Source organism: Sinocyclocheilus anshuiensis, unplaced genomic scaffold, assembly GCF_001515605.1.
Source record: "Sinocyclocheilus anshuiensis isolate Anshui unplaced genomic scaffold, SAMN03320099.WGS_v1.1 scaffold238, whole genome shotgun sequence".
Lineage (NCBI taxonomy): Eukaryota > Metazoa > Chordata > Actinopteri > Cypriniformes > Cyprinidae > Sinocyclocheilus > Sinocyclocheilus anshuiensis.
Genome location: NW_015547674.1, coordinates 1,270,980 through 1,297,462, shown reverse-complemented (window position 1 = coordinate 1,297,462; position 26,483 = coordinate 1,270,980). Strand labels below are relative to the sequence as shown.

General features: G+C 36.4%; 1 protein-coding gene across 1 annotated transcript in view; it reads left to right on the top strand.

Moving 5' to 3' along the window:
• The window catches only part of LOC107702955 (kinesin-like protein KIF1C), a 51,919-nt gene extending 29,719 nt beyond the window's left edge, over nucleotides 1-22,200 (top strand). Inside the window, exons 9-24 of the mRNA XM_016505424.1 lie at nucleotides 168-233; nucleotides 417-495; nucleotides 2,522-2,600; nucleotides 2,722-2,870; nucleotides 5,053-5,213; nucleotides 6,970-7,049; nucleotides 9,984-10,059; nucleotides 10,701-10,780; nucleotides 10,899-10,993; nucleotides 11,646-11,729; nucleotides 12,084-12,264; nucleotides 12,481-12,553; nucleotides 14,993-15,091; nucleotides 15,398-15,568; nucleotides 16,228-16,605; nucleotides 21,021-22,200. Coding sequence (XP_016360910.1) covers nucleotides 168-233; nucleotides 417-495; nucleotides 2,522-2,600; nucleotides 2,722-2,870; nucleotides 5,053-5,213; nucleotides 6,970-7,049; nucleotides 9,984-10,059; nucleotides 10,701-10,780; nucleotides 10,899-10,993; nucleotides 11,646-11,729; nucleotides 12,084-12,264; nucleotides 12,481-12,553; nucleotides 14,993-15,091; nucleotides 15,398-15,568; nucleotides 16,228-16,605; nucleotides 21,021-21,881 — 2,712 coding nt within the window. The 3' untranslated portion in view covers nucleotides 21,882-22,200. The remainder of the gene's footprint in view (nucleotides 1-167; nucleotides 234-416; nucleotides 496-2,521; nucleotides 2,601-2,721; nucleotides 2,871-5,052; nucleotides 5,214-6,969; nucleotides 7,050-9,983; nucleotides 10,060-10,700; nucleotides 10,781-10,898; nucleotides 10,994-11,645; nucleotides 11,730-12,083; nucleotides 12,265-12,480; nucleotides 12,554-14,992; nucleotides 15,092-15,397; nucleotides 15,569-16,227; nucleotides 16,606-21,020) is intronic.
• The last annotated feature ends 4,283 nt before the right edge of the window (nucleotides 22,201-26,483 follow it).

Below are 26,483 nucleotides of genomic sequence, written 5' to 3'. Positions count from 1 at the left end.
CACTTTTTTCTTTTTTTTTTTTTTTTGTACATTTTGGACAGTTACTTGAATTACATTGAAAAGCTCCAGAAAAGCATTCTGCGGAGTAAATTATGACAACTTACTTTTGGTTGTATTAATCTTATCAAGCATTAACAGAAAGTTTAAAAGCATCATGTCTTTTTTAGGAAGGAGCCAATATTAACAAATCTCTGACAACACTGGGTAAAGTCATCTCAGCACTGGCAGACATGGTAGGAACTTCTTATTTTTCTTTTCTTTAGTAGTTGTGTCTCTCCTTTGTTTCTTACTGCTGCTTCGGTTCAGTTCTTCACCTCATTTCTCATCAGTGTCTTCATCTCTTCAATTGCCTTTCAGTGTTTTGTCTCAAATGCAGAGTTCTTTGTCAAGAGTAACAGTATGTTTCTCCTCCACAGCAGGGCTCGAAGAAGAGACGCTCTGATTTCATTCCCTACAGGGATTCTGTGCTCACGTGGCTGTTGAGAGAAAATCTAGGTTTGTCTTGCTCTCCAAAGGCCTTGTCACAGACTCTCTGGCGTCTAAAACCAGTTTGGTCTGATTCTCAAAGCCAACAAGAAGTTTATGTGACATCCAACTAGTCATTAATGAAGTCTTCTGGCAGACATCGCCTCGTGATGTTAAATCTGTAGATGCTCTCTAACTTACCTGTGAATACAAGCACAGCTGAACAACAAGATTAAATGGTAACAGAAAAATAATTTTGTGATGCATATTCTTCATGTGGGCTTCCGGGAACATACAGAGGTGCAGATAGCAGCTGTGTGTCTTCTGAAAGATGTAGATATGTGACCCTGCAGCACAAAAGCAGTCTTAAGTCGCTGGGGTATATTTGTAGCAATAGCCAACAATACATTGTATGGGTCAAAATTATAGATTTTTCTTTTATGCCAAAAATCATTAGGATATTAAGTAAAGATCATGTTCCATGAAGATATTTTGTAAACTTCCTACTGTAAATATATCAAAACTTAATTATTGATTAGTAATATGCATTGCTAAGAACTTCATTTGGACAACTTTAAAGATGATTTTCTCAATATTTTGATTTTTTTGCACCCTCAGATTCCAGATTTTCAAATAGTTGTATCTCAGTCAAATATTGTCCTATCCTAACAAACCATACATCAATGGAAATCTTATTTATTATAAATCTCATAAATTATAAAAAATTATAAAATTCACCACTGGTTTTGTGGTCCAAGGTCACATATAAAAAAAAATTAAAAGAATACCAGTGTTAAGGAAATTGGCATATTTAAAGGGATAGTTCACCTAAAAATGGACTTCATTGACTCGCCCTCATGTTATTCTAAAAGTGTATTTCTTCAAAATACAAATGAAGATAAATTCAGTGTCACCTGAAAGATTACACATCCATGCAACCAAAATTTGGACACTTCACAACATTCATAAAGACACTCGAGCTTCTGCAAGAGCCGCTGCGGTTTGTTCTCACTTATCAAGCAAGTGCGGCTTACTTTTATGACGTCTTTAAGGATTTTTGGAAGTTTCGGTTGCCTGGATTTTTAAAATGCTTATTTATGTAAACAGTTGATTTGTCTTGAATACTTTACTGTTATAAAATCCAGGGTCAGTAAGATTATTATTATTTTTTTTTTTAAAGAAAGAAAAATTTTTATTCAGCTCAGAGACTTTAAATTGATCAAAAATGTCAGTAAAGATATGTATAAAATTTTAGAAGATTTCTGTTTCAAATAAATGCTGTTCTTTTGAACATTCTAATTATCAAAGAATCCAGAAAAAATATATATATCTCGGTTTCCACAACAATATTCGGCAGCACAACTGTTTTCAACACTGATAACAATAATAATGTTTCTTGAGCAGCAAATCAGCATATTAGAATGATTTCTGAAGATCATGTGACTCTGAAGACTGGAGTAATGATGCTGAAAATACAGCTTTGATCACAGAAATAAATTACATTTGAACAGATATTCACATAGAAAACAGCTATTTTAAATCATAATAATATTTCACAATATTACCGTTTGTGTTGAAATAAATGCAGCCTTTGTGAGCAGAAGAGACTTCTTTCAAAAACATTTAAAAAATCTTACTGACACCAAACTTTTGAATAGTAGTGAATGAGCAAGTGCCCAAAAATGAGGTCTAATAGACCTGTCGCGCTCTATTATGTTATTAATATCAATCAAACAGCAATATCGAGAAGAAAAAGAACTACTGCTCTTCGCTTATTTCTCTATTACTGACTGACAGTTTACTTGAATAATTGCTTGAAAAACATTATTTATTAAACCATTATTTACCTAATTGAGAAATACTACAAAGCTTTAATTTGTTGATGTATTAATATTTCACTTTAATAATTACATAAAGGAATGTTGAATAGGGTACTAAATGCTTTTCATTTTGGTGTGAATAGACCTTTTTGGTTTTGGTTTTGTTGCGAACGAGTCTCTAACCGTCTGTTGTTTACTGCTCCTCGCAGAGTTTAATTATGTGTTTGTGTTTGAAGGTGGAAACTCGCGCACGGCCATGATTGCTGCTCTGAGCCCCGCAGATATTAATTATGAAGAAACACTCGGTACTCTCAGGTAAAAACACACCCGAGAGAGCCATATTGAGCTGTCTATGTCCTGTACATGCTGTTTAAGCAGCACTGTGTGTGTGTGTGTTTGTGTGTGTGTGTGTGTGTGTGTGTGTGTGTGGCTGCAGGTATGCAGACAGAGCCAAGCAGATAAAGTGTAACGCTGTCATTAACGAGGATCCGAACGCACGGCTCGTCAGGGAGCTGAAAGAAGAGGTCAACAGACTCAAAGAGCTCCTCCTGTCTCAGGGGCTCAGTAACCGCATCGCTGCCTCAGGTAATGTTCACATCAGTAACAGCTGTCTCAGGAGCTCGCAAGTGGACCGCGCTAAATTAGGGATAAACATATGTGTCTTGGAGACTCGCTGCGTTCCTTTAAAGCAAAGTTGAAAACGGTCTCGATTGTGTGTAGGAATATCTTTGGTGTGCCTAATATCAACATGCAGTGATATGGGTTGATCTCATGAAAACATATTCAAACATAACCTATTCACCACAAACGCAAAGGAAAAAAGTATTTTAAGCCTTTTTATAGCCTTTGAGATTTTTGCATAGACATCATTTTTCATTCATTTTCAGTGGTGATTCTCATTAGATTCTCCTTACTTAAAATAATAAATGACTATTTATTTATTTTATTTATTTATTTATTTAGTCATTTAGCAGACGCTTTTATCCAAAGCGACTTACAAATGAGGACAACAGAAGCAATCAATTGTAGTATTAAAACAACTAAAAACAGATCTAAAACTAAAAGCTCAAACTTTATAAATACTACTTATACACATTTTAAAAATAAATTAAATAAAAATGACAAATGCATACAACAAAATTTCAAAACTTAACATTTAAATGAAAAACTAAAAATAAAGCTAAAAACAATTCAAAATATTAAAGAACAAAAGGTATAAGAGTATAATAATGATTCTAACATAACATTAAGCCAAACACACACAAAAACAACTACATACATGTGTATGTACAACCACACACATATATATATATATAAATATATATATATATATACATACACATTTATAAATTCAATATATATATTATTTCATTTCCATTTAGTTTGTTGAAGTATTAAAATAACTCAAATGAAATAAAACTAAAACTTAATAAAAGACCTAAACAGACATAATAAATTCAGACATAATTTAACAAGAGATAAATTTTATTTATAATTGTAAAAAAAAAAATTATAGTTTTTTATTACTATTATTTAAATAAGCATAAATAAAAGGCTGTTGAGTTTAATAATATACAGTACTGTTCAAATTTTTGTCAAAAAGTGGTCAAAAAGTTTTTTATATATTGATATTTTTATTTTATTTTTTTCACTTTTTTTTTTAAAGAAGTCTGTTAAGCTCACCAAGGCTATATTTATTTAATTAAAATATATATATATTGTACCAATTTCAGATAACGGTTTTCTATTTAAATATTTCTGTGTGAATATATTGTAAAATATCATTTATTTCTGTGATGCGAAGCTGTATTTTCAGCATCATTACTCCAGTCTTCAGTGTCACATGATCTTCAGAAATCATTCTAATATGCTGATTTGCTGCTCGAGAAACATTTCTGATTATTATCAATGTTGAAAACATTATTTTAAATAGAAATCTTTTGTAAAATTATTCATGATTTTACTGTCACTTTTGATTGGTTTAATGAATCCTTGCTGGATTAAAGTAAAAACAAAAATCTTACTGACCCCAAACTTATGAACGGTAGTATATTAGGTATTTTTGCATTACAGTAATGAGTACTGGGGAGGGAACTCTGATCACATGGTCACAGGATGCACAGAAGTTAAAGGGATAGTTCACCCAAAAATGAAAATTAGCCCATGATTTACTCACCCTCAAGCCATCCTAGGTGTGTATGACTTTCTTCTTTCAGACGAATACCATCGGAGTTACATTAAAAAATGTCCTGGCTCTTCCCAGCTTTATAATGGCAGTGATTGGGTGTTTCTGTTCAACAGTCCAAAAGAAGTCCAATAAAGTGCATCCATCCATAATATAAAGTGCCTCACACGGCTCTGGGGGGTGAATAAAGGCCTCCTGTAGCGAATCAATGCATTGCGTAAGAAAAATATCCATATTTAAAACTTTATAAACCATAATCTCTAGCTTCCGCTGACTGCCGTACTCGCGTTAATGGATGCACTTTATTGGACTTCTTTTGGACTGTTGAACAGAAACACCCATTCGCTGCCATTATAAAGCTTGGAAGAGCCAGGACATTTTTTAATGTAACTCCGATTGGATTTGTCTGAAAGAAGAAAGTCAAATACACCTAGGATGGCTTGAGGGTGAGTAAATCATGGGCTAATTTTCATTTTTGGGTGAACTATTCCTTTAACAGACATGGAATAAAAACAAAACTCCAGTGTGACCAATTACACTAACATTCACTTGATCAGTAACTGGCGCACTCATTTCTCTCAGGGACTGAAACGGGCCGGCCGGCTTTGGGAGGAGCGTCAGGTGAGCTCCATCAGCCCTCGCTCTCATATGCACCGTCTACCTCTGATGCACCGATGGAGGGTGTGACGCCCACCAGTCCCACTGCGCACATCAGCAAAGAGGAGGCTGTGGAGAGACTCCAGGTACATGATGGCACAGTCTTTCCAACTTCAGCCAAATACCAGAACAGCAGTGTTGGAGAGCCTGCTTTCATAATACAGTTCCTTAGTATTAAAGGGAAAGTGCACCCAAAAATGAAAGTTCTGTCATCATTTACTCAACCTGTATGAATAGGTGCGTCCCAAATTGCATACTTATGCACTATTCCATGACGTTTTTTGGTATGGATAGTGCGAGTAGTGCGTTCACACTGAAAATTCCATAAAGAAAAAGTGCACTTTAAATACCCGGATGATGCACTTAAATAACAGAAAAATTAAGTGTGGAATGTTGGACACTTCATGCAAAAAATGTTGGTAACCAAACAGTTGACGGCAGCCATTGACTTCCATAGTATGGTAAAAAACACTATGGAAGAAATTCATACAGGTTTGGAACAACTTGAGGGTGAGTAAATGATGACAGAATATTCACTTTTTTGGCGAACTAGCCCTTTAAAGTAGGTAAAGGTGTTGCAATTTTAGAAGTTTTGCTAACTTCAAACTCTCCGTAAGATGACTTTCAAAGGCATGTCAACGAACCCAATGTCAGCAAATCCAAATGCAGAGAGTGTTTCTAACTAATTAGGGTTATGTACACTGGCCATTCTACAGAATTGGTCCAAAGTTAGAGTTAAAACGTCTTGGAAATAAAATGTTATGTATGCAAATTGTATAATATCCAAGGTACATATTTCTAGTAATTGTGCAGTTAATTCTCATATTGTGTTTTCAGAATGTTTTGGAATATTTGTCCTCTCGCCAAATGTGTCACTACCGAAATAATAATAATTTAATTAGAAGGGTTATATTGACCTATTAAGATTTTGCTTACATCTACATTGTAAATATATATTTTTTGCTATTTTATAAAAAAAATTCCAGAGGTAAATCAATAACAATTACATTTTTAACAATATTTCAAGTGTAATTTATTAGATTTGTTGTATTCTGAATCCAATCTTTCTTTGTAAAAGGCATAAAGTTGATCATACTGATTTCAAAGTTAAGGATGCATTAGTTTGAATATACATTGAACCAAAAACTATCATGACATCTTAGTTGATAATTCAGTATACTTTATTTTTGACAAAGCATCCCATGTTTCGGTAGTGACTGCACACTTTCAGTAGCGACAGTAATGCTTTGCTAGCGACCACATCACGTTACAGAATTTTAACTTGCATACTAAAACATACTAAAAAACTGCATAACTGAACAAAAATTGTGCTTATTTCCCCCAAATATGAAGATTATGCGTTCTCTTTTGTCACTACTGAAACAATGAAGACATGTTTCGGTCGTGAAAATTTTATGGGATAACACCCAAAAAAAACCAAAGATGTCACTACCAAAACTCCACCAAATGTTGTATTTTTAAAAACAACAATGGAAAAAAAATACACAAATGATTTCAATATCATTTTCATAAGTTAAGATTTAGGGGTTAGGGTTCGGGACAGCCACCTCCCAATTGAAAGTACCCAATAAATGCTCATTTTATATATATATTAAGCTTACTGATATTTTAAATATTATTGTGGGTTTCAATAGAGAGTAGAAGGATCTTAGTAAACATCTAAGATTTGAATACTTAAATGCTTTTTAAATGTGTTTTTTGGTTGTGGGACCGCAGTTTGCACCAATTCTGTAGAATGGCCCATATATGTTTCGTATGTAAAATAGAGTATAAACGGAGGAAATATGTCTGTCTGGCATTGTCTTACTTTGTTTCTAACAGGAAACAGAGAAGATAATTGCAGAGCTGAATGAAACATGGGAGGAGAAGCTCAGGAAAACCGAATCAATACGACAAGAGAGGTGAGAACTGGCACAACCCAACGAAGTGTTCCCAGTCTTCAAAATGTGTGAACAGTTATAACGCAAACTGTTGTAATGGACTGAATTAGGATGTCATTTAAGGAATAACTTTACCCTGTGAATGCTAAGACACGGACAGACCAAACCGACCTAGCAATCTAAGCCGAAAAGTTGCGGTTTACTGGTTTTAACCTGCGTCTGTGTGAGAGAACGATAACTCTCCACACCAGCAGGTGGCAGTAGTCAGTAGACATTCAAAAAGGGAATCTGAAAAAGTTGGGATGCGGATATACTAAAGTGTAAACAAAGCTGCGCTTGCTTGCCATTTTCACACCAGTCTCGCTCGATTATGTGGTTTGCTTGTGTTTGTCACTTCCATTTTTACATTTTGTGGATTAAATAGTGTCAACAGTGCGGAACACACTGTAAAAATTATGAAATTATACTTTTACCATTAAATATTGTAGTGTAATTAATACACTACCAGTCAAAAGTTTTTGAACAGTAAGATTTTTTATGTTTTTTTAAAGAATTCTCTTCTGTTGACCAAGCCTGCATTTATTTGATTCAAAATACTTGCTGTAATATTGTGAAATATTTTTACTATTTAAAATCGCTGTTTTCTATGTGAATATCTGTTAAACTGTAATTTATTTCTGTGATGCGCAGCTGTATTTTCAGCATCATTACTCCAGTCTTCAGTGTCACATGATCTTCAGAAATCATTCTAATATGCTGATTCGCTGCTCAAGAAACATATATTATTATTATTATTATTATTATGTTGAAAACAGCTGAGTAGAACTTTTTCCTTTATCATCACTTTTGATCAATTTAAAGCATCCTTGCTAAATAAAAGTATTCATTTTTATAATTTCTTTCCCCCCCAAAAAATGTAAAAAAATATATATATAAAAATTACACTACACTGAATGGTATAGTGTATAATGTTACAAAAGCTTTTTATTTCAGATAAATGCTGATCTTTGGATCTTTCTATTCATCAAAGAATCCTGAAAAAATGTACTCAACTCTTTTAAATATGAATAATGATAATAAATGTTTTTTTGAGCTGTAAATCAGCATATTAGAATGATTTCTGAAGATCATGTGACACTGAAGACTGCAGTAATGATGCTGAAAATCACAGAAATAAATTATATTTTAAAATATAATCAAATAGAAAACAGGTATTTTAAATAGTACAAATATTTCACAATATTACTGATTTTGCTGTATTTTGGATCAAATAAATGCAGGCTTGGTGAGCAGAAGAGACTAATTTAATAAACATTAAAAGTTCAAAAAACTTTGACTGGTAGTGTGTGTTGCATTAAAATTTATATTTTAAATTAGTCTAAATAATTTTGAAATAGTCTAAAGAAATTTGTAAAATATATATTAGATTTAAGAATATACATATATTTTATAAAATAAGAATACATATTTATTTAAAAAAATAATAATAAATGCATTTCTCCTTCAGATAGCAACTTTTTGATTCTGTAACACTAGTATGATATAGTATAGTATTTCTCAGAAATGAAGAAGTAGAACACTGTAGTTGTTAATATATTAGACAAAACTGTTAAAGTAAATAAGGACAGAGAATAAGTGCTTCTTTGCTTCTGCGCTCAGGTGTTCTCAGCGCTGTCAAAATAAAAGTCTGACACTTATCGGCCAATGCAATGAATTACAAAAATGCTGAATATTAGCCAATATAGACCAATTTGGAGTAGACGTCGACATTGTGGTGGCAGAAAAACACTGGGAACAAGTGGAGGGAAAGGGTAAAATCCATAGAATAAGAGGAAAAAAAATGTATTGTTGTGCCTTTGGATGTCAGAATCGTAGTGCAAATCATTTTTATATAACACTGTCGTCAAAGACAGCATTTGAAGCTAAACGCAGACGTTTAATCGGACGGACTACGGATGAAAGCTGCTATGATTTCCCTACTTTTAAGGCATCATAATCATAAGCTTCATAATATTCACATATGCAGTTCATAGGGGACATATTATATTAGCCCTACAGTTACAGCATGAAATAGCCTACTGTTTAAACCTATAACATTTAACTATTTTATCTCACAATTCTGATTTTTTGTTGTTGTTGTTTCTCGCAAAAGCAAGTTTATATCTCTTAGTTCGGACTTCATGACTCGGTTTAACTCAAGTTTGTCAAGTCTGAGAGAAAGTGTGTGATTATAAACTGAGCCGAGGGAAAAAGAGAGAATGACGAGTTGATTGTGAATTGTGAAATATAATCTCGGAGTTGCGAGAAAAAAGTCAGATTTTTGAAATAAAAACTCGAAATTACCTTTTTTTCCATGGCTTCCGTAGACTGCTACTTTAAAACTGTCATTTTCTGCCACCAGATAGGCTCCGCCCATAAAAATGTCATCACTTGTCACCAAATTGGTCCATATTTCACCCATGGCAATATATTTGTCAATCGCTAGTCACTGAGTATTTGCTCGACAAAGCGCATGCTTCTTAAGTGATGAAATGAATGCTTTTGTCGCTGCTTTCTCATTTTAGTCATTAAATTAGTGAAGACCAGACAAACGTGATTATGAACAATAGTCATTGCATTTGCTGTGGGGTCACAGTCACAGCCACGTCATGCCCCACAAACCATCTCTGATATTTTCTAACAATACAGAAAAGTGCATTTCCAGTTGATCGACAGGAGATCTCAGCAGTGACTCCCTCCCTCCCTCCAGATTGTTTTAGACTAATTATATCAGGGTTAACCAACTAATCGCTTGTTGGATGACTAGTCAACAGTCCTGGCCCGTGTGTGCTTTACGAGTCCTTTCAGTGACCTGTCCTTGGCTAGAATGATCTGCAATGTGGGCCAGGCTTTATGCTGATGGCTCTGTGAGACTAACACAAGTGTCAGCGTCTCTGTCTGTGTGTGACACATTAGGGAGGCGCTGCTGGCTGAGATGGGTGTGTCTGTGAAAGAGGATGGAGGAACAGTGGGTGTCTTCTCGCCCAAAAGAGTGAGTCAACTCATATTTATTTGTATAGTGCGGATCACAATGCATGTTGTCAAAGCAGCTTTAGAGGAAGTGAAGGTGCGGTCACGCTTACTGTTGTCGTATGTTCACATCATTTCAGTAGGAATTCGCACGATTGGGAATTTCACATGAGGCTGAAAGATTTCCATCAGATTTAAGTTGGAAGGTTTGACTCACTGAGCAACAGGAAGCTGCTTGGTTTAAAAGTATCGTCTGTGTCAGCTGTGCTTAATGTATCAGTATTGACAATACATAATGAACCTTTTTTGCCCATTAAATTTTCCTAAAGTGACCACACCTTATGATTTCTACACATAGCGGCGCTTTCACACAGAATGCGTTTTTCGTTCCACTGTGCTACTTTTGCATTGTTTTCTTATGTGAATGTGCAAGATGGTTGTGTTTGACCATTGCATTCGTGTCTTTTGCAGCATCTCGTGCATGTCGATGCTTCTCAGACGTCTCAAGACCTTGCATTTTTTCCCCATTCCACTGCCCACGTCTCTCGTTTTTCAAAGCAAAAACACATTCTGTGTGAATAGCCCCATACTCACTATCCTAGCTCTTAATGAGCCCGATTAGGTCCAAAATGCATGAGTTTAAGCATGAGTTTTTTTCCTCAGACGCCCCACCTGGTGAATCTGAACGAGGATCCTCTGATGTCAGAGTGTCTGATCTATTACATTAAAGATGGAGTCACCAGGTGAGCAGTGAGTTTCTGAAGGAGTGGTCAGTTTCTGTAGACGTACTGCAGTATGTGTCTCACGGCTCTCTCTGTGTGTGTGTGTGTGTGTGTGTGTGTGTGTGTGTGTGCATTGCAGGGTTGGTCAGGAGGATGTGGATATTCGTCTTAGCGGTCAGTTTATAAAGGAGCTGCATTGCGTCTTCTGCAGTGAAGTCAATGAGAATAACGAGGGTGAGAGTGATCACGTGACATTCGTTGCATTCACTTTGTTTCACACAAATGTAAAGGCAACGTTACAAAAGATTTCTGTGCTTTTGAGTAGCATCAAATAATCCTGAAAACAATGTATCACGGTTTCCACAAAAATATGAAGCAGCTCAACTGTTCTCAGCATTGATAATAATCAGAAATGTTTCTTAGGCAGCAAATCAGCAAATTAGAATGATTTCTGAAGATCATGTGACACTGAAGACTGGAGTAATGATGCTGAAAATACAGCTTTGATCACATTTTAACTGATATTCACATAGAAAACAGCTATTTTAAATTATAATAATACTTCACAGTATTACTGTATTTACTGTATTTTTGATCAAATAAACGCAGCTTCGGTCAGCATATAAGAGAGTTATTTCAAAAACATTAAAAAGAAATCTTACTGACACCAAACTTCAACCAAAGTTTATGTGTCAAAAATCATATAATCGATCAAAAATCATATGTAGACCTGTATTTTGCTACATCAACAAATGATTTTCTGGACCTGAGAATGACAAAGCACTTATTTATGTTAATATAATGTTCATATAATCACTATAATCACAAAACCAAATATCTCTGTGTGTGTGTGTGTGTGTGTGTGTGTGTGTGTGTGCGCGCGCAGTGGTGGTGACTTTGGAGCCATTAGTTGGAGCAGAAACGTACGTCAATGGAAAACAAATCACTGATGGTGTTGTACTCAAACAAGGTGACTTTTTTCAGTTACATTTTCAATTTCCACGGTCGAGAATGGAAAAATAGTGTATTGTTTACTACAGTACAGACCATGCAGTACATAAATGCTGTTGCACAGGACTAAATGTGCAACAGTAAACATTTCAAATACATTTATTTGGAAATAACTGCAGCTATTTTGCATTTTTAAATCTAAAGTCATCTTTATACAGAAAACGTTCACACTCTGCACAGTTCTGTGTGCTGCAGAAATCGTAGTCTGGTAGCATGTCATTCTGAACATATCCTCATTATTATTTTATCTTCCTACACAAACATACTAGTGCTTGTAAGCTCTTTCGTTCTCCTTTGCCCTGTGCTTGTGTAGGTAACCGTATAGTGATGGGGAAGAGCCATGTGTTCAGGTTTAACCACCCTGAGCAGGCCCGCTTAGAGAGAGAGCGCAGTGCCACACAGGAGCAGCAGGGGGAGACGGTGGACTGGAGCTACGCACAGGAAGAACTGCTGGAGAAACAAGGCATTGACATAAAGCAGGAGATGGAGAAGAGGTGAAAACACTTTTTAGCGAGTCTTCCTATGCGTATGGGTCTGTGTTCAGGTTATAGTCTCGGAAAATGTAAAAATGAAATGACCAGTCTCAGCAAAACCAGATGGTCTGATCAGCCTTCTAGACCTGCTAGAAATCATGTGAAACCTGTTGTTGTTTTTCCCTCAGCAGGCTTCCCTTGCTAATATCTTCTTTCTCTTTGAACCCTCTCTCTCAGACTGCAGGATCTGGAGAATCACTACCGCAAAGAGAAGGAGGAGGCCGACCAGATCCTGGAACAGCAGAGACTGGTAAGAAAAGACACTGATTTCTGCAAAACACTGCTGCTGTTTGAAATCTACCTAAAGAGGCTGGGTAAAAAATATCTATTTCTCGATTTTAATCGATTCTCATTTGTAGGAAACGATATCGACTCTTCCCAAGAATTGAATAGTCTCGCCTGTCAAGATAATGAACGGAACATTGTAGCGCCTCCCATCCAATAAAGTGCAATAAGCTTTGAGATTTGTTACTTTTGATATGAAACAAAGTCTCAGATTTCGAATTTCTGTCCATTTTATTACAATATTCAAATATTAGATTCCGTTTTGGCGCTGTTTGATGTGGAGTGACAGATCGCTGTGAACTGATAATCTCCTCCGCTTTAACAGCAGTTACAGCATGAAATAAACACGAATGAACATCCGAAGGTGTTAAAAGAAAGAGTACGACTTACTTAAGAGTACAACTCATGTAATCGCTCAATCAGTGTTTCAAACGCGGAAAGACGACAATAGCTTGTAAACAATCTGTCACGTAACATCACATTTACTACAGAAAAACACATTCAGTGACCATGAACTCATTAGTCAGCTAGAAAAATGAACTCTAGAGAGGAGCATTTTGCTTAATATGCACCATATAACATATTCATTATACATTTTTTTTGTGTTTATGTTTGAATAAATCTGTCAGGTTTTTGTGACAGCCACCATTTAAATGTTTATATTTCAAAAAACGAATTGGAGTAGAAAAATAATTATGTAATTTAAAGTTAAACTTAGTATTATAACTTTAATATTACAAAAACTTTGAGTTTATTTTAAGTGTTTGTATACAAATCAGCAAATTTCAACCTTACATATTATTGACTCTCAGGTATATTTTACAGCATTAGTTGAGAGATTTTTTTTTTTCCTTGAGAAAATTTGCCATGTCCTATACCTGATATATATCCAAAATAATCGATATTGAGTTCGGAATCGAATTGCAAGCTTGTGAAGGATAATCTAATCGAATTGTGTAATTTGTGTCAAACCCAATTCTAGATCACACCCTATCTTGATAGCCCCGCCCCCAAAGTGCTGTGCAACACTGGCAACTCCCCCATCATGAGTGGACACGCCCCTTACTGCTGATTGGCTACAAGTGTGTTTTGGTGCTCGGTCTTATCCACTTTCAACAGCGTTTCTCAGAAATCACTTACTGCGTCTTTAATAAACACTCTTCATGATTTCAGAAGTCACAATTTGATTCCAAAATTATTCTATCTCATTTTTTAATTGAACTGCTTATTCTGCCAAAACAAAATGCTGTTACTACCAATTTTGTCTTCTAAACTGTCTTGTGATTGAAATTTAGAAAATTTTAAAACATTAACCAACATTATTTACCTGTTAATAACCGTTAAGTGTTAAGCCATGACTGAATTATCTGATCATGTGATACGAGAAAACAAGCGATCAAATAGGCATTACAAATGCCAGATTTTTTCTTTTTTTCAACAAGTCTCTGACAGATGACACAAAACAGGATAGACATGAGCATTTGTGTTTTATTTTAATACCTAAATGAAAAACAGTAAACTTTCAGATGTATCTAATGTTACAGACATCAATTTAGAATGGGTAGCTTGCGTGCACAGTTAACATATGAAGCACTAATATAGACCTGTTTAACCAAGGCGAAATAAAATTTGTCTATCCACAAATGGAGTTGGGCTGTCTTAGGATGAGTTCACCGATTTTCAACCAGCTCTCTATTGGTACAGTGTACAGTGCGTGCATAATTATTAGGCACGTTGATATTCTAATCATATTTTTTTTTTCCAAGCACATTTGACCAATTCCAAACCCCATCAATCTTAATAGATACTATTAATTTTATATTTGATAATTTATAAGTGATATATAATTGTCCATGATGGCTGGAAGTGAAAAACTCCTTATATTCAGGTGTGCATAATTATTAGGCATGTTTTCTTTTACAGATAAAATGAGGCAAAAAAGAGATTTAACTCAGACTAAAAGTCAAAAATTATTAAATGGCCATGAGAAGGAAGCAATGCTAGAATTTATAATTGATTTTTTATAAATGATTTTTTAGCCTATAAAAATCAGTCTTCGTGTCAAAAACTTGCGCATTGTTTTTACAACATTGTACATTATACCTTTTCTTTGTTTTAATGTGAATGTTTTGTAATACTGCAAGATCCTTTGACTCTCTGAATTCCAGGACGAGCTTGGCATCATGCTAACATCAAACTCTATTGTGAGCTGAGTCTCCCATGTGCTTTGTGTGAGGAGCGTTTTAGTGTGGTTTGCAGATTGCTGCCTATGTAGAGCACTCCAGATCAGTCCGTTAAGAGCTCCCGTGACAGTCAGGACGTTGTTGCCATAGAAGCTATAGCAAAGGCAGCTCTCTGGGCTTTAGAAGCAAGCTAATGTGTCTTTCTGTCTCTCTGTGTGTAGTATGCAGACTCAGACAGCGGTGATGACTCAGATAAGCGGTCCTGTGAGGAGAGCTGGAGACTCATCTCCTCTCTAAGAGAGAAATTACCAGCCAACAAGGTCAGACACACTCTCACACACACTCTCTCACTCACACATTGGATCAAATAAATGCAGGCTTGGTGAGCAGAAGAAAATTCTTTAAAAAACATTCAAAATCTTACGGTTCAAAAACTTTTGACTGGTAGTGTATATATATATATACAGTATATGAGTATTGTGTTTTTGTGATTTTAAAATTCAGTTTTGAAAGCTCATCTTGAGACACCTGCATTCTGTTCCATTCTGTTTCACTTCATGTAGCTGTTTCTGTACTGTTAATTTCTGACAGGAAGTAAGTCTTCTGTTCTTGCTGATTGTTTGCAGATGCAGTCTATCGTGAAGAAGTGTGGTCTGCCCAGCAGTGGGAAGAGGAGGGAGCCGCTGCGTGTGTATCAGATCCCCCAGCGCCGCCGTGTACCCGCCACCCAGGAGTCCAAACACAGACTCAGCTTGGAGGAGCTTCGCACGCAGGCTGTTAAAGAGATCTGCTATGAGGTGCCTCACTGTGTTCAAGAGAAGATCTGAAATGGGAAATACAGGCACTGTTTTAATTCATGTCAGAGTAGATTTAGCCTCAGATGGGTCACAGACTGCCTAATGCATATGTGACCCTGGAGCACAAAAGCAGTCTTAAGTCGCTGGGGTATATTTGTAGCAATAGCCAAAAATACATTGTATGGGTCAAAATTATCGATTTTTCTTTTATGCCAAAAATCATTAGCATATTAAGTAAAGATCATGTTCCATGAAGATATTTTGTAAATTTCCTACCGTAAATATATCAAAACTTAATTTTTGATTAGTAATATGCAGTGCTAAGAACTTAATTTGGACAACTTTAAAGATGATTTTCTCAATATTTGGATTTTTTTGCACCCTCAGATTCCAGATTTTCAAATAGTTGTATCTCGTCCAAATAAGCTTATTTATTCAGCTTTCAGATGATGTATAAATATCAATTTTGGAAAACTGACCCTTATGACTGGTTTTGTGCTCCAGGGTCACATATTACACACAGAACAACAAGAGCTTTCTCAGATCGGCAAGCACCAATTTGATTGGCTAGGCACTGATCATACAATATATTAATGTCTAGCTTACATGAGCAGTAGTTTACAATAACAGGAGGATATGTTTATATTTCTCCTCTTAAGGTGGCGCTTGGAGACTTTAAACACACTCGGCAAGAGATCGAGGCCTTGGCCATTGTCAGGATGAAGGAGTTTTGTCGGACATACGGCCAAAAAGACCCTCAGGAGAGAGAGAGCTGGAAAAGTGTGGCCAAGGACGTATGTGAGACGGTGGGCATCGGAGAAGAAGAAGGAGACGGGGAGGAAAGAACAACAACAGCAGCTGGAGGAGGAGCGAGCGAGCGAGGAAAGACAGATATGGGAGAGCTCAAAGCTCATATCGACAAGCTGACTGATATACTGCAGGAAGTCAAGTTGCAGAATAATATGAAGGATGAGGAGATCCAATCGCTGAGGGACCGCATGGTGAAGATGGAGAAGATATTCCCAGTCGAAGATCAGGTAACACTCGTATATCTAGAAACCAGCACAAAATGTAGCCACACTTCTCCCCAGTCTGTTCACTAACAGCATGATGCATGTTGCAAACAAAACTGGCAAGTGCGAGTTGAAAATTTGATTGACTCACCTTATGCAACATCCAAGACTGCATTTAAACGGCAAGACTTAGGCCCAATCCCAATTCTATTTCATACCCCTTCCCCTACCCCTTGCCCTTGCCCCTTGAAACAGAGTGTCAAGGGGTAGGGGTGAAAATATTCCCCTAAGAATTGGGACACCACTACCCCCTTGTCCCTTGAAACAGAGTGTCAAGGGGTAGGGGTGAAAATATTCCCCTAAGAATTGGGACACCACTACTATGCTGTCACACGTCATCATACGTCGTCTAGCTCCTACAATACACACACCTATACTGGTGTGCTGGTGTGTGCATTAGAGCCTTTAATTACCGTTCTATATTAACGTGCTGCTTACTGACACACACACACACATTAGATATCGCGCAGCTCACACATCCAGAAGCAAAGAAACTTGTCAACGCTGCCCCACGACTTTTATTAATAACAGTTTAAATACCGAATCGCTACGTTATATTTTCCCGCGACGAGAGGATAAAATAGCTGTTTTTGAAGTAAACTCACTCTAAAAAGAGAAAAAATGCTTACATTTATGTGTCTTTTTGTTCGCTCGGGCAGCCACGTTGCCGTTGAAGCCGGTTTACGCTGAGATAATTACATCCCCTTCGTTTGAAGTGTGGTCCCAAAAAAATCTTCATTTGAAGGGCTGTCTGGCCCTTCCCCTTACCCCTACCCCTCCAACCAAAAGAGAATCGAGACACCCCTACCCCTTAAAGTGAACGCGCGAAACGGAGGGGTAGGGGAAAGGGGAAGGGCTAAGGGGTAGAATTGGGATTGGGCCTTAATGCACAGATCTGATCTTGTGACCATATCTGATTTTTTGGCCCGTCTGTTTACATTCACTTTAGACACGACTGGTATCCGATATCTGTGTTTACAGTAATTCCCGTCCAAAAGGATTGTCTGCAGTGATCACTTAACTGTGCACATGGTGGACCCTCGGGTTCTGAATGGCTGTGCTATTAAAATTATTTATATAATTCACGTCGAGTGGCGATTATTTGCCAGCATGGACCATGGCTGGCATGGATGTTTTGCAGCACAAAATCTGCCTGAACGGATAAATAACGGAAAATAATAATAAATAATTCTCATTTGTTAGGCTATTTTATCTACAGCTCTTTAGAGGTAGAATTCTTTAGTGAAATAAAGTAGCGCCAAGATGATATTTATCGAAATGAATTAATGAGTGAGAGAGTGTGAAGCTCGCGAACAAGTCAAGCTTGTTGGTTTAATTGCAAAAACTTTATCACCTCATTGCTGAGAAATATAATGTAGCTTTTAGCTGTTGTATTTATAAAATTCACAGGGCAGGGGTTGAAAACCAGCTGCTGAATGTACAATTTCTTACCTATATAAAGTTTTCATCTCAATAAAATGCGAGCGCATACAGCGCAACGGCATTAAAACACAATCTTTATGTGCAAACGTGTGTCCCTCGCATTGGGAGCTCTGCGGGGAATCAGATGTGTGTGTTTAGACATAAGTCGGATATCCAGATATCGGATATGTATCTGATTTAAAACCACATTTGGAGGTGGCCCAGGCAAAAAAAATCAGATCTCGTGCGGATTTTTGTGTTTACACGTGTGCAACAAATTCTGCAAAATCAGCAAAAAAAATGTGTGCCAGTGTAAACGCATCCCAAGTCTCATCTGTTAGTGTGGTATCGGTTATTTCCGATATAAACCTGCTCGTAAATAACATTTAAAAAGAAAACCTGTGCTCCAAAGTCAAAACTGACACTACTGACTTTCTATTATTAGACAGTTTTGCTTGTGGAATAAATCATCACTGATAGAGGAAGAAAGGCATGATGTCAAGTAGTGGTCGGTCACTTTATTGCCAAGGCATTTTTTTTATTTATTTTTTTATTTTTTTTTATTATTAGGAAGAAAGGCATGATGTCAAGTAGTGGTCGGTCACTTTATTGCCAAGGCATTTTTTTTATTTTTATTATTACCGATAAACCGATAAACTTTTCTGTTTGGCCGCTAAATGTCAGTAGTTTTATTTTGACAGTGCTGAGAGTTTTATTTTGATAGCACTAGGGTTGCAAAGGGGTTGAAAATTTCTGGAAACTTTCCAAAAATCCCTGGAATATTCCCAAAAATCCTGGGATTTACTGGAAATTTTCCACCTTTTTGCAACACTAGATAGCACTGAGAATGCCACAGCTTGAGCGCAGACGCACAGAATTGATAAAAAAAAAGGAAAGAGTATATAAAAGGTATTATAGCTTTGTAAATTTTCAAAAATACTATGAGGGTCATAAAATCAAGTTTCTAAAATCTAAAATATAAATGTTTATTTTGCAAGTTTATTTTTCAAATCATTTATTTAGTAAATTATGTAAAATAAATATAAATTTAATTTTCATATTTAAATCAATGGTGTGATGTGATATATATACTGGCCGTTGCCAACCCTGCTGTCAGCCATCAAAAAGATGTATTGGTCAACCATTAATGTAATGCATTTCTTTCTTTCTTATGTGACCCTGGAGCACAAAAGCAGTCTTAAGTCGCTGGGGTATATTTGTAGCAATAGCCAACAATACATTGTATGGGTCAAAATTATAGATTTTTCTTTTATGCCAAAAATCATTAGGATATTAAGTAAAGATCATGTTCCATGAAGATATTTTGTAAATTTCCTACCGTAAATATATCAGAACTTAATTTTTGATTAGTAATATGCATTGCTAAGAACTTCATTTGGACAACTTTAAAGATGATTTTCTCAATATTTTGATTTTTTTTGCACCCTCAGATTCCAGATTTTCAAATAGTTGTATCTCAGCCAAATATTTCCTATCATAACAAACCATACATCAATGGAAAGCTTATTTATTCAGCTTTCAGATTATGTATACATCTCAATTTCGAAAAATGACGGTTTTCCACCTTCTGACTGAAACTCTCCATTTTAAGGCCTTTAGGACTTGAGTGTAAAAAGCCCACTATTATGATGGCCTGGCATCTGTCTAAATGATTATGGTCTCTTTGATCTTGCTTGTGAAACTCTTTTCAAAACTCAAGAATTCTTCCAAAAAAATGTAGTCCATGCAATTAAAGGTGAATTTCATAAATATAAGGAGAGAGGGCTCTGAGAGGATTGAAGTTAGAGTTCAGTCTGACATTATTACTTATTTTATTTTAGATTATTACACATCAGGATGTACTTATGTAACTTACTTCAGATTTCCAGGCTCTGGAGATCGTATTACTCTTGGTTCTTGGCTCATTTTGGCGCAGATATGACTAATTCAGTGAATTGTTAATTGGAGACACTCTTGAGTGTTTCACTGAATCAGTGAGTTGGCTTTTTGTTGTGTGTGATTTGTGAACTGATTCTAGTTTCATGGAAAAAGATGATTGGTGAATGAATCACTGTCTTTCACGAACATCACATCATGTGCAGAGCAGGTCGTGATTTTGATATAATGAGAAACAGTTTTGATGAAACATAACAGAGTAAAAAGTAAGATTTGATGCTTTGGAATGTAGTAAAGTAAAAGTTTCCCAATACTCTGATAAAGTAGCCTACATAGACCTGAAAATGGACTGAAGTACAGTAACAAAGTAAAAATACTGGTAGCGGTTTATTTTAAGGTGTAGTTACTTGTTACATGTACTTAATATAGTAATAACAGTAAATTATGCATAATTACAAGCAGCTAATCCTAAACCAAACCCACACCTTATCCTGTAGTAAGTAGGGTTGTTATAGTTAACTAAAACTAAAACCATTTAAAAAAAAGAAAAAAAAAGTTACTTGAAATAAAATATTACCAGAAATATTTCAGCTAGTTGGCAAAGCAACACGTCTCATTTTCTACGTGTACTAAAATTGAAATAAAAATTTATAAAAAAAAATAGAGGCATTTTTAAAATAACAAAAACTAATAAAAAGGACAAAAACACACCAAAATTACTAAAAGGATATCTAAAATTAAAATGAAAGCCAAAAATATAAAAATAAAATCTTACTCAAAATATTAATAATACGTAAATAATACTACTAGTAAGTATGTTTAGTTAATATTACATATTAATATTTGTGTAATTACACTTTATTTTAAGGTGTCCTTGTTCCAGTGTAATTATACGTTTAAGTACTGAGTAATATTAATTAACTACATATATTTACTATAAGGTTAGGATGCAAACCATGGCTTCTTGGGGCTTATTGCTTTAGTAACCAAAACACTCAATACAGATTACTTTGTGCACCTTTTAAGCCAATGTAAAGATTTCCGTGCAATCTATATTTCAGGGAGACGATGATGACATCTGCTTGGATGGGGTCAGAGGTGACGAGACGCCAGCTCAAGTCGACAGATGCGACGAGGATTCTGGCTACCAGCGGGGTCGCCATCGCTGGCAGTACCCAGAGAAATACCACAACCCTAAGCGTCGCAAAGGAGCCGGCAATCAGCCAAACAACGCCCTCTACTCGACCCCTCCCTCGGGACACTCTCAGACCAACCCGTTCAGTACAGCATCGTCTCGATTCTCAAATCCGTCTTTCTGTTCTCAGACCTCTCGCCACCCCAATGGGCCTTTCATGCCAGGCACGGGACGCTTCTTGCCACCTCATGAGAGGAAGCTACAGTTCCCCTTTAAGAATAATTCTCAACACCAAGGCTTCATCTGGGGCCCGTCATCAGGGGGTGAAAGTGGAAAGGACCCTTCCACTCAGTCCAGTATGGATTTGATTCATACTTTCTACTCCTCCCCCTCACCAAACAAAGGCCAGTGGCCAAACAGCCAGCAGTGGCGCAATCACGGGAACAGAGGCTACGACAACTGTGGGAACAGGCAACGATCCAGAAACAGGGGACGGAATCCATTCAATGGATATTTAACCAACGAACAGGCTGGAAATGCTGAGCGTAAAGACAGTGGCTCGGTCCAGCACAAGCAGGGTAGAGCGCGCTACACCTGGTACAATCCCAGCTTCGCTTCAGACCAGTCTGTTGGAGACGGATTCCAGCACAGCTACAACCAAAGCAGACAAGGTGTCTACAAACACCCCAACTCACACTACCAGCACAACCCTCCAGAGATGACCCAGCGTGGGTCTGAAGGCAATCCCAATCCACCATCCATCCCAGACTGCAGTATGGAGACCTGATTTCATCTGCGGAGACCTGCGAGCCATAACACACTGATTCTCTTGTGCACAGTTCTCGCATGGGACTCCTAGAAACCTCAGATATACTGTGTTTTGGCTTGTTGTGGAAGGGCTTTAGATGCTGGGAGAAACTCCTTGTGCAATAAGTGCAATAACGCCTTCCTGTTTGAAATGAGACTATTTTATGCAACTGAGTTTTTATGTACATATTGCAGTTTCATACCTGCACCTACAGTGCTTTATGAGTGATGTTTTTATGTGCGCACATATCTATATGTGACCCTGGACCACAAAACCAGTCATAAGGGTCAATTTTTTGAAATTGAGATCTATACATCATCTGAACTTTCCATTGATGTATGGTTTGTTAGGATAGGACAATATTTGGCTGAGAGACAACTATTTGAAAATCCAGAGGATCCCCAAATCCAGGTGTGAAAAACTTGTTGCATCTTTCCCAAAAAGACTCATGGCTGTATTAGATCAAAAGGGTGCTTCTACTAAATACTGAGCAAAGGGTCTGAATACTTAGGACCATGTGATATTTCAGTTTTTCTTTTTTAATAAATCTGCAAAAATGTCAACAATTCTGTGTTTTTCTGTCAATATGGGGTGCTGTGTGTACATTAATGAGGAAAAAAAATTAACTTAAATGATTTAACAAGTTTTTCACAATATAACAAAGAGTGAAAAATTTAAGGGGGTCTGAATACTTTCCGTACCCACTGTAAGGGTAAATTTTGTGAGAGCTGAATAAAGCTGAATAAATAAGCTTTCCATTGATGCATGGTTTGTTAGGATAGGACAATATTTGGCTGAGAGACAACTATTTGAAAATCTGGAATCTGAGGGTGCAAAAAAATCTAAATATTGAGAAAATCATCTTTAAAGTTGTCCAAATGAAGTTCTTGGCAATGCATATTACTAATCAAAAATTAAGTTTTGATATATTTACAGTAGGAAATTTACTAAATATCTTCATGGAACATGATCTTTACTTAATATGCTAATGATTTTTGGCATAAAAGAAAAATCTATAATTTTGACCCATACAATGTATTGTTGGCTATTGCTACAAATATACCCCAGCGACTTAACACTGCTTTTGTGCTCCAGGGTCACATATGTTATTCAGATGTTTATATATATGTCTAGACGTGGGTTATAAATTGGAAGGGTATGTATTTGCAAGAGAATTGAGCTCCTTTTAACGCACAGTGCACAGTTCTGGCCTGAGAAGTGTTCGGCCTATAGAGATTTCTGATGATTTTACATTGTGCCTGCCTGCTGAAAAGCCAAAGATCTTCGATTTAGTCGCCCTCAGGCTCATAACTGCTTCGGATGCCATTTTTATGCTTTTTTATCTTGGCATTCGTGTACAAATATACCCCAGCGACTTAAGACTGCTTTTGTGCTCCAGGGTCACATATGTTATTCAGATGTGTATATATATGTCTAGACGTGGGTTATAAATTGGAAGGGTATGTATTTGCAAGAGAATTGAGCTCCTTTTAACGCACAGTGCACAGTTCTGGCCTGAGAAGTGTTCGGCCTATAGAGATTTCTGATGATTTTACATTGTGCCTGCCTGCTGAAAAGCCAAAGATCTTCGATTTAGTCGCCCTCAGGCTCATAACTGCTTCGGATGCCATTTTTATGCTTTTTTATCTTGGCATTCGTGTTCTTTTATTCTTGCATCCCGAGGGGCGTGTGTTTCATGAATTGTGAAAGATTCATGATCCTAAAACAGTTAAGGGCAAACAATCAGGGAGCCAAATGCACTTACTTGTACAACTACTTCTGTGTTCTGCTCAGTAAAGCTCGGGAGTTTCCGGTTAGGGTTTAGTGCACCTACATACAGACAGATTATTACTGCATTTAAAAAAAACAATTAGTCATATTCTCTGCATTAACATGAAATATCTTCAACCTGCTGAAATGTTCCTATGAATATATTTCTCTTTCAAATATGCATTCTGAATAACAAATAAATATATTTCCCCATTAACCTGCCACAGTCCAGCGCTTGTCTTTACATTTTTCTCTTACTGATCATATTTCATACCTGTTGAATTTACAGTTTTAAATGAATTTGACTTATAAAAACACCCTTACGAACAAACCGCTTTTTTTGCGGTTTACCATGTGTATAACCAAATTTAAACACCATGGTTAAACTATGGTCAGTGTAGCAAAACCCGAGTTTATTTGTGGTTTATTATGGTTTAACTACAATTGCGATTTTTGTTTGTTTTATTTGTAATAAAACCATGGCTAATTTTCGTAAGAGCAATTTCAGAAATTTCGATTTCAGTGTTTGAAATGGTTGAATGAATGTGTGGAAACTGCCTTAAAGAAATTTAATGATGCTAAACATTTAATTAATTTTAAACAGTAACGCGTTGACAGTGCGACTACTTTGAATATTCATATTTTGCCATTACACACAGTGAAATGATTGTGAATGAAAAATGACAGAGACTAGTGACATTTACATAGGCTACATATTCTGATCTGATCTGCTATCGCTTCATGCATCAATTGGTGTTTGATGATTATTTTTGGCCAGAATAAGCTGCAATGTGGAGCAGACTTCATGGCAAAAGTCTGAGTCTGTGACACTAGCCAAATCCTGCACCGTTTGTCTCGGCAATAGACCTCAGTCATGGCAGCGCCATATTTAATGTTTGGCTGTGAGGGACTGAAGCACAGCATAGTTTAGCAATAGTTTAACGTCTTTCCAAAAGTCTTCCAGTCGAGCGTTTCAGTTGTGAGTTCTGAAAGTGACGTGATCTAGGGCTCTGTCTTTGTCGTCCGTGTTACATTTAACATGGCATCCATACTATTAGGCAGTTCTTGATCGCAGAATAAATCATGGGTGACAGCTGTTGAATTTTGGGGGGGGGTTTGTGCCACACTTTGCTGAAATTATAGACAATTATGACTTCTTGCTGGATTCTTGTTGTGTTGCACCTGGTTAGGACACGCTGTTATTCCCAGTTTGACCCCTTGTAAATTCTCAACTGATCTACAATTGGAAAAATAAATAATTTTACCTTAACTACCCCAGTAGTTTTATTTATTTAATAAAAGCACAATGAATTATGTATTGTGTATAATTTCCAAAAATTACAGTATGGACCAAAAAAATGTTAAGGTGTCTTAAGGTTTGCATTTTACCCCACCAAATATACTGAAATAAAAGTTAAAGTATTCTTCATCCTCTTTGGCATTAGGCAGTGTAGGCGATAAAGAGAAGCATTGGAATGATGGCCAGCATTGTTTTCTGAGGTTATTCAAAGGTATATTTGCTTGAAGCCAGCAGTTAGTATAATTTCAACAATTAAAAAAAATAATAATAATTGCAATAATTAGCCAAATACCAGTGAAGAACTACACTACTTACAAACCCTAAAGAGAGCTGTCAATAAGACAATTGCAGCTAAGACACCAAGACGAAAAAAAAAGTTACTGCTGTTTACCTGTATTTGTGCAATTAGTGTACATTTATGTGTCACGTCATATTGTCACCTAATTGAAATCGTCATTGGTTTTGTAACACTTTTTTGTGTTTTTTCTGTAACCAATGGAAGCTTATTTCCGTCACTGAATAAAAATGGTAATTGAGACTTTTTAGCATAGCATTTTGTCTCACAATCTCACAACAGACATTTCTTCTCAGAATTGCGAGTTCATAGCTCGCGGTTGCAAGCTATAAATTCATAAATGTGAGTTTACATCTAGCAGTTCTGGATGTGTTCTTTATTTTTCTCTGAATACTGAATCTGTGTCTCGCAATTCAGTTTTTGTTTCCAGCACGAAATAAAAAAAAAGAAAAGATAATTGCAATTTTTTTTCCTCATAATTCTGACATTTTTCTCTGAATTTTGACTTCACATTTTGCGATTGTTTTTTTTGTTTTTTTGCCACAGAATAAAAAAGGTAGTTGCAACTTCTTATCTCGCAATTCAGACTTTTCATTTCAGACTTGCGAGTCTATACGTTTTCGCAAGAAAAGGGAATTGTGGAATATAAACTCAAAATTGCAAGACAATGTCAGAATTTGAGATAAGTCTATGTTTATTTTTATCTTGTGTGGAAACAAGCTTCCATTGTAATCTAATTATCTTAAGTTTCAATGCAGTTAGCTTCTTTTGGTTGTAGCTTGGCATGCGATTTTTACCTTGTACTTAAACTATTTTAAAATAGCTTGTAACTTGTCAAGCTAGATGCTTCCCCAACATTTAGACATACACAAATGAGCATGCCTGAAGGCATACTAGCATGCTCACACACGGAATCATTCTGCTGACCATCTTTCTCTGCTATAAAAGGCACAAAATGCAGCACAATAATCTGCAGTTGATTTATTTGGGTTATTCTGGGGTGTCTAAAGCTGTGTGCGTACTGTACTGTACTGTACTGTACTGTACTGTATTATGCACATTCAGCACGTTATGTCACCGATGCAGATGATCATAACAGACTCTCAGTGGGACATGAGGCACATATTTAACTGCCCACTCCCTGCTTTCTGCCTCATGGCTATTTTCAACCCTTTGCAAAAGAACTGGGTCAGCTGTGTCATCCAGGGCTGATGTT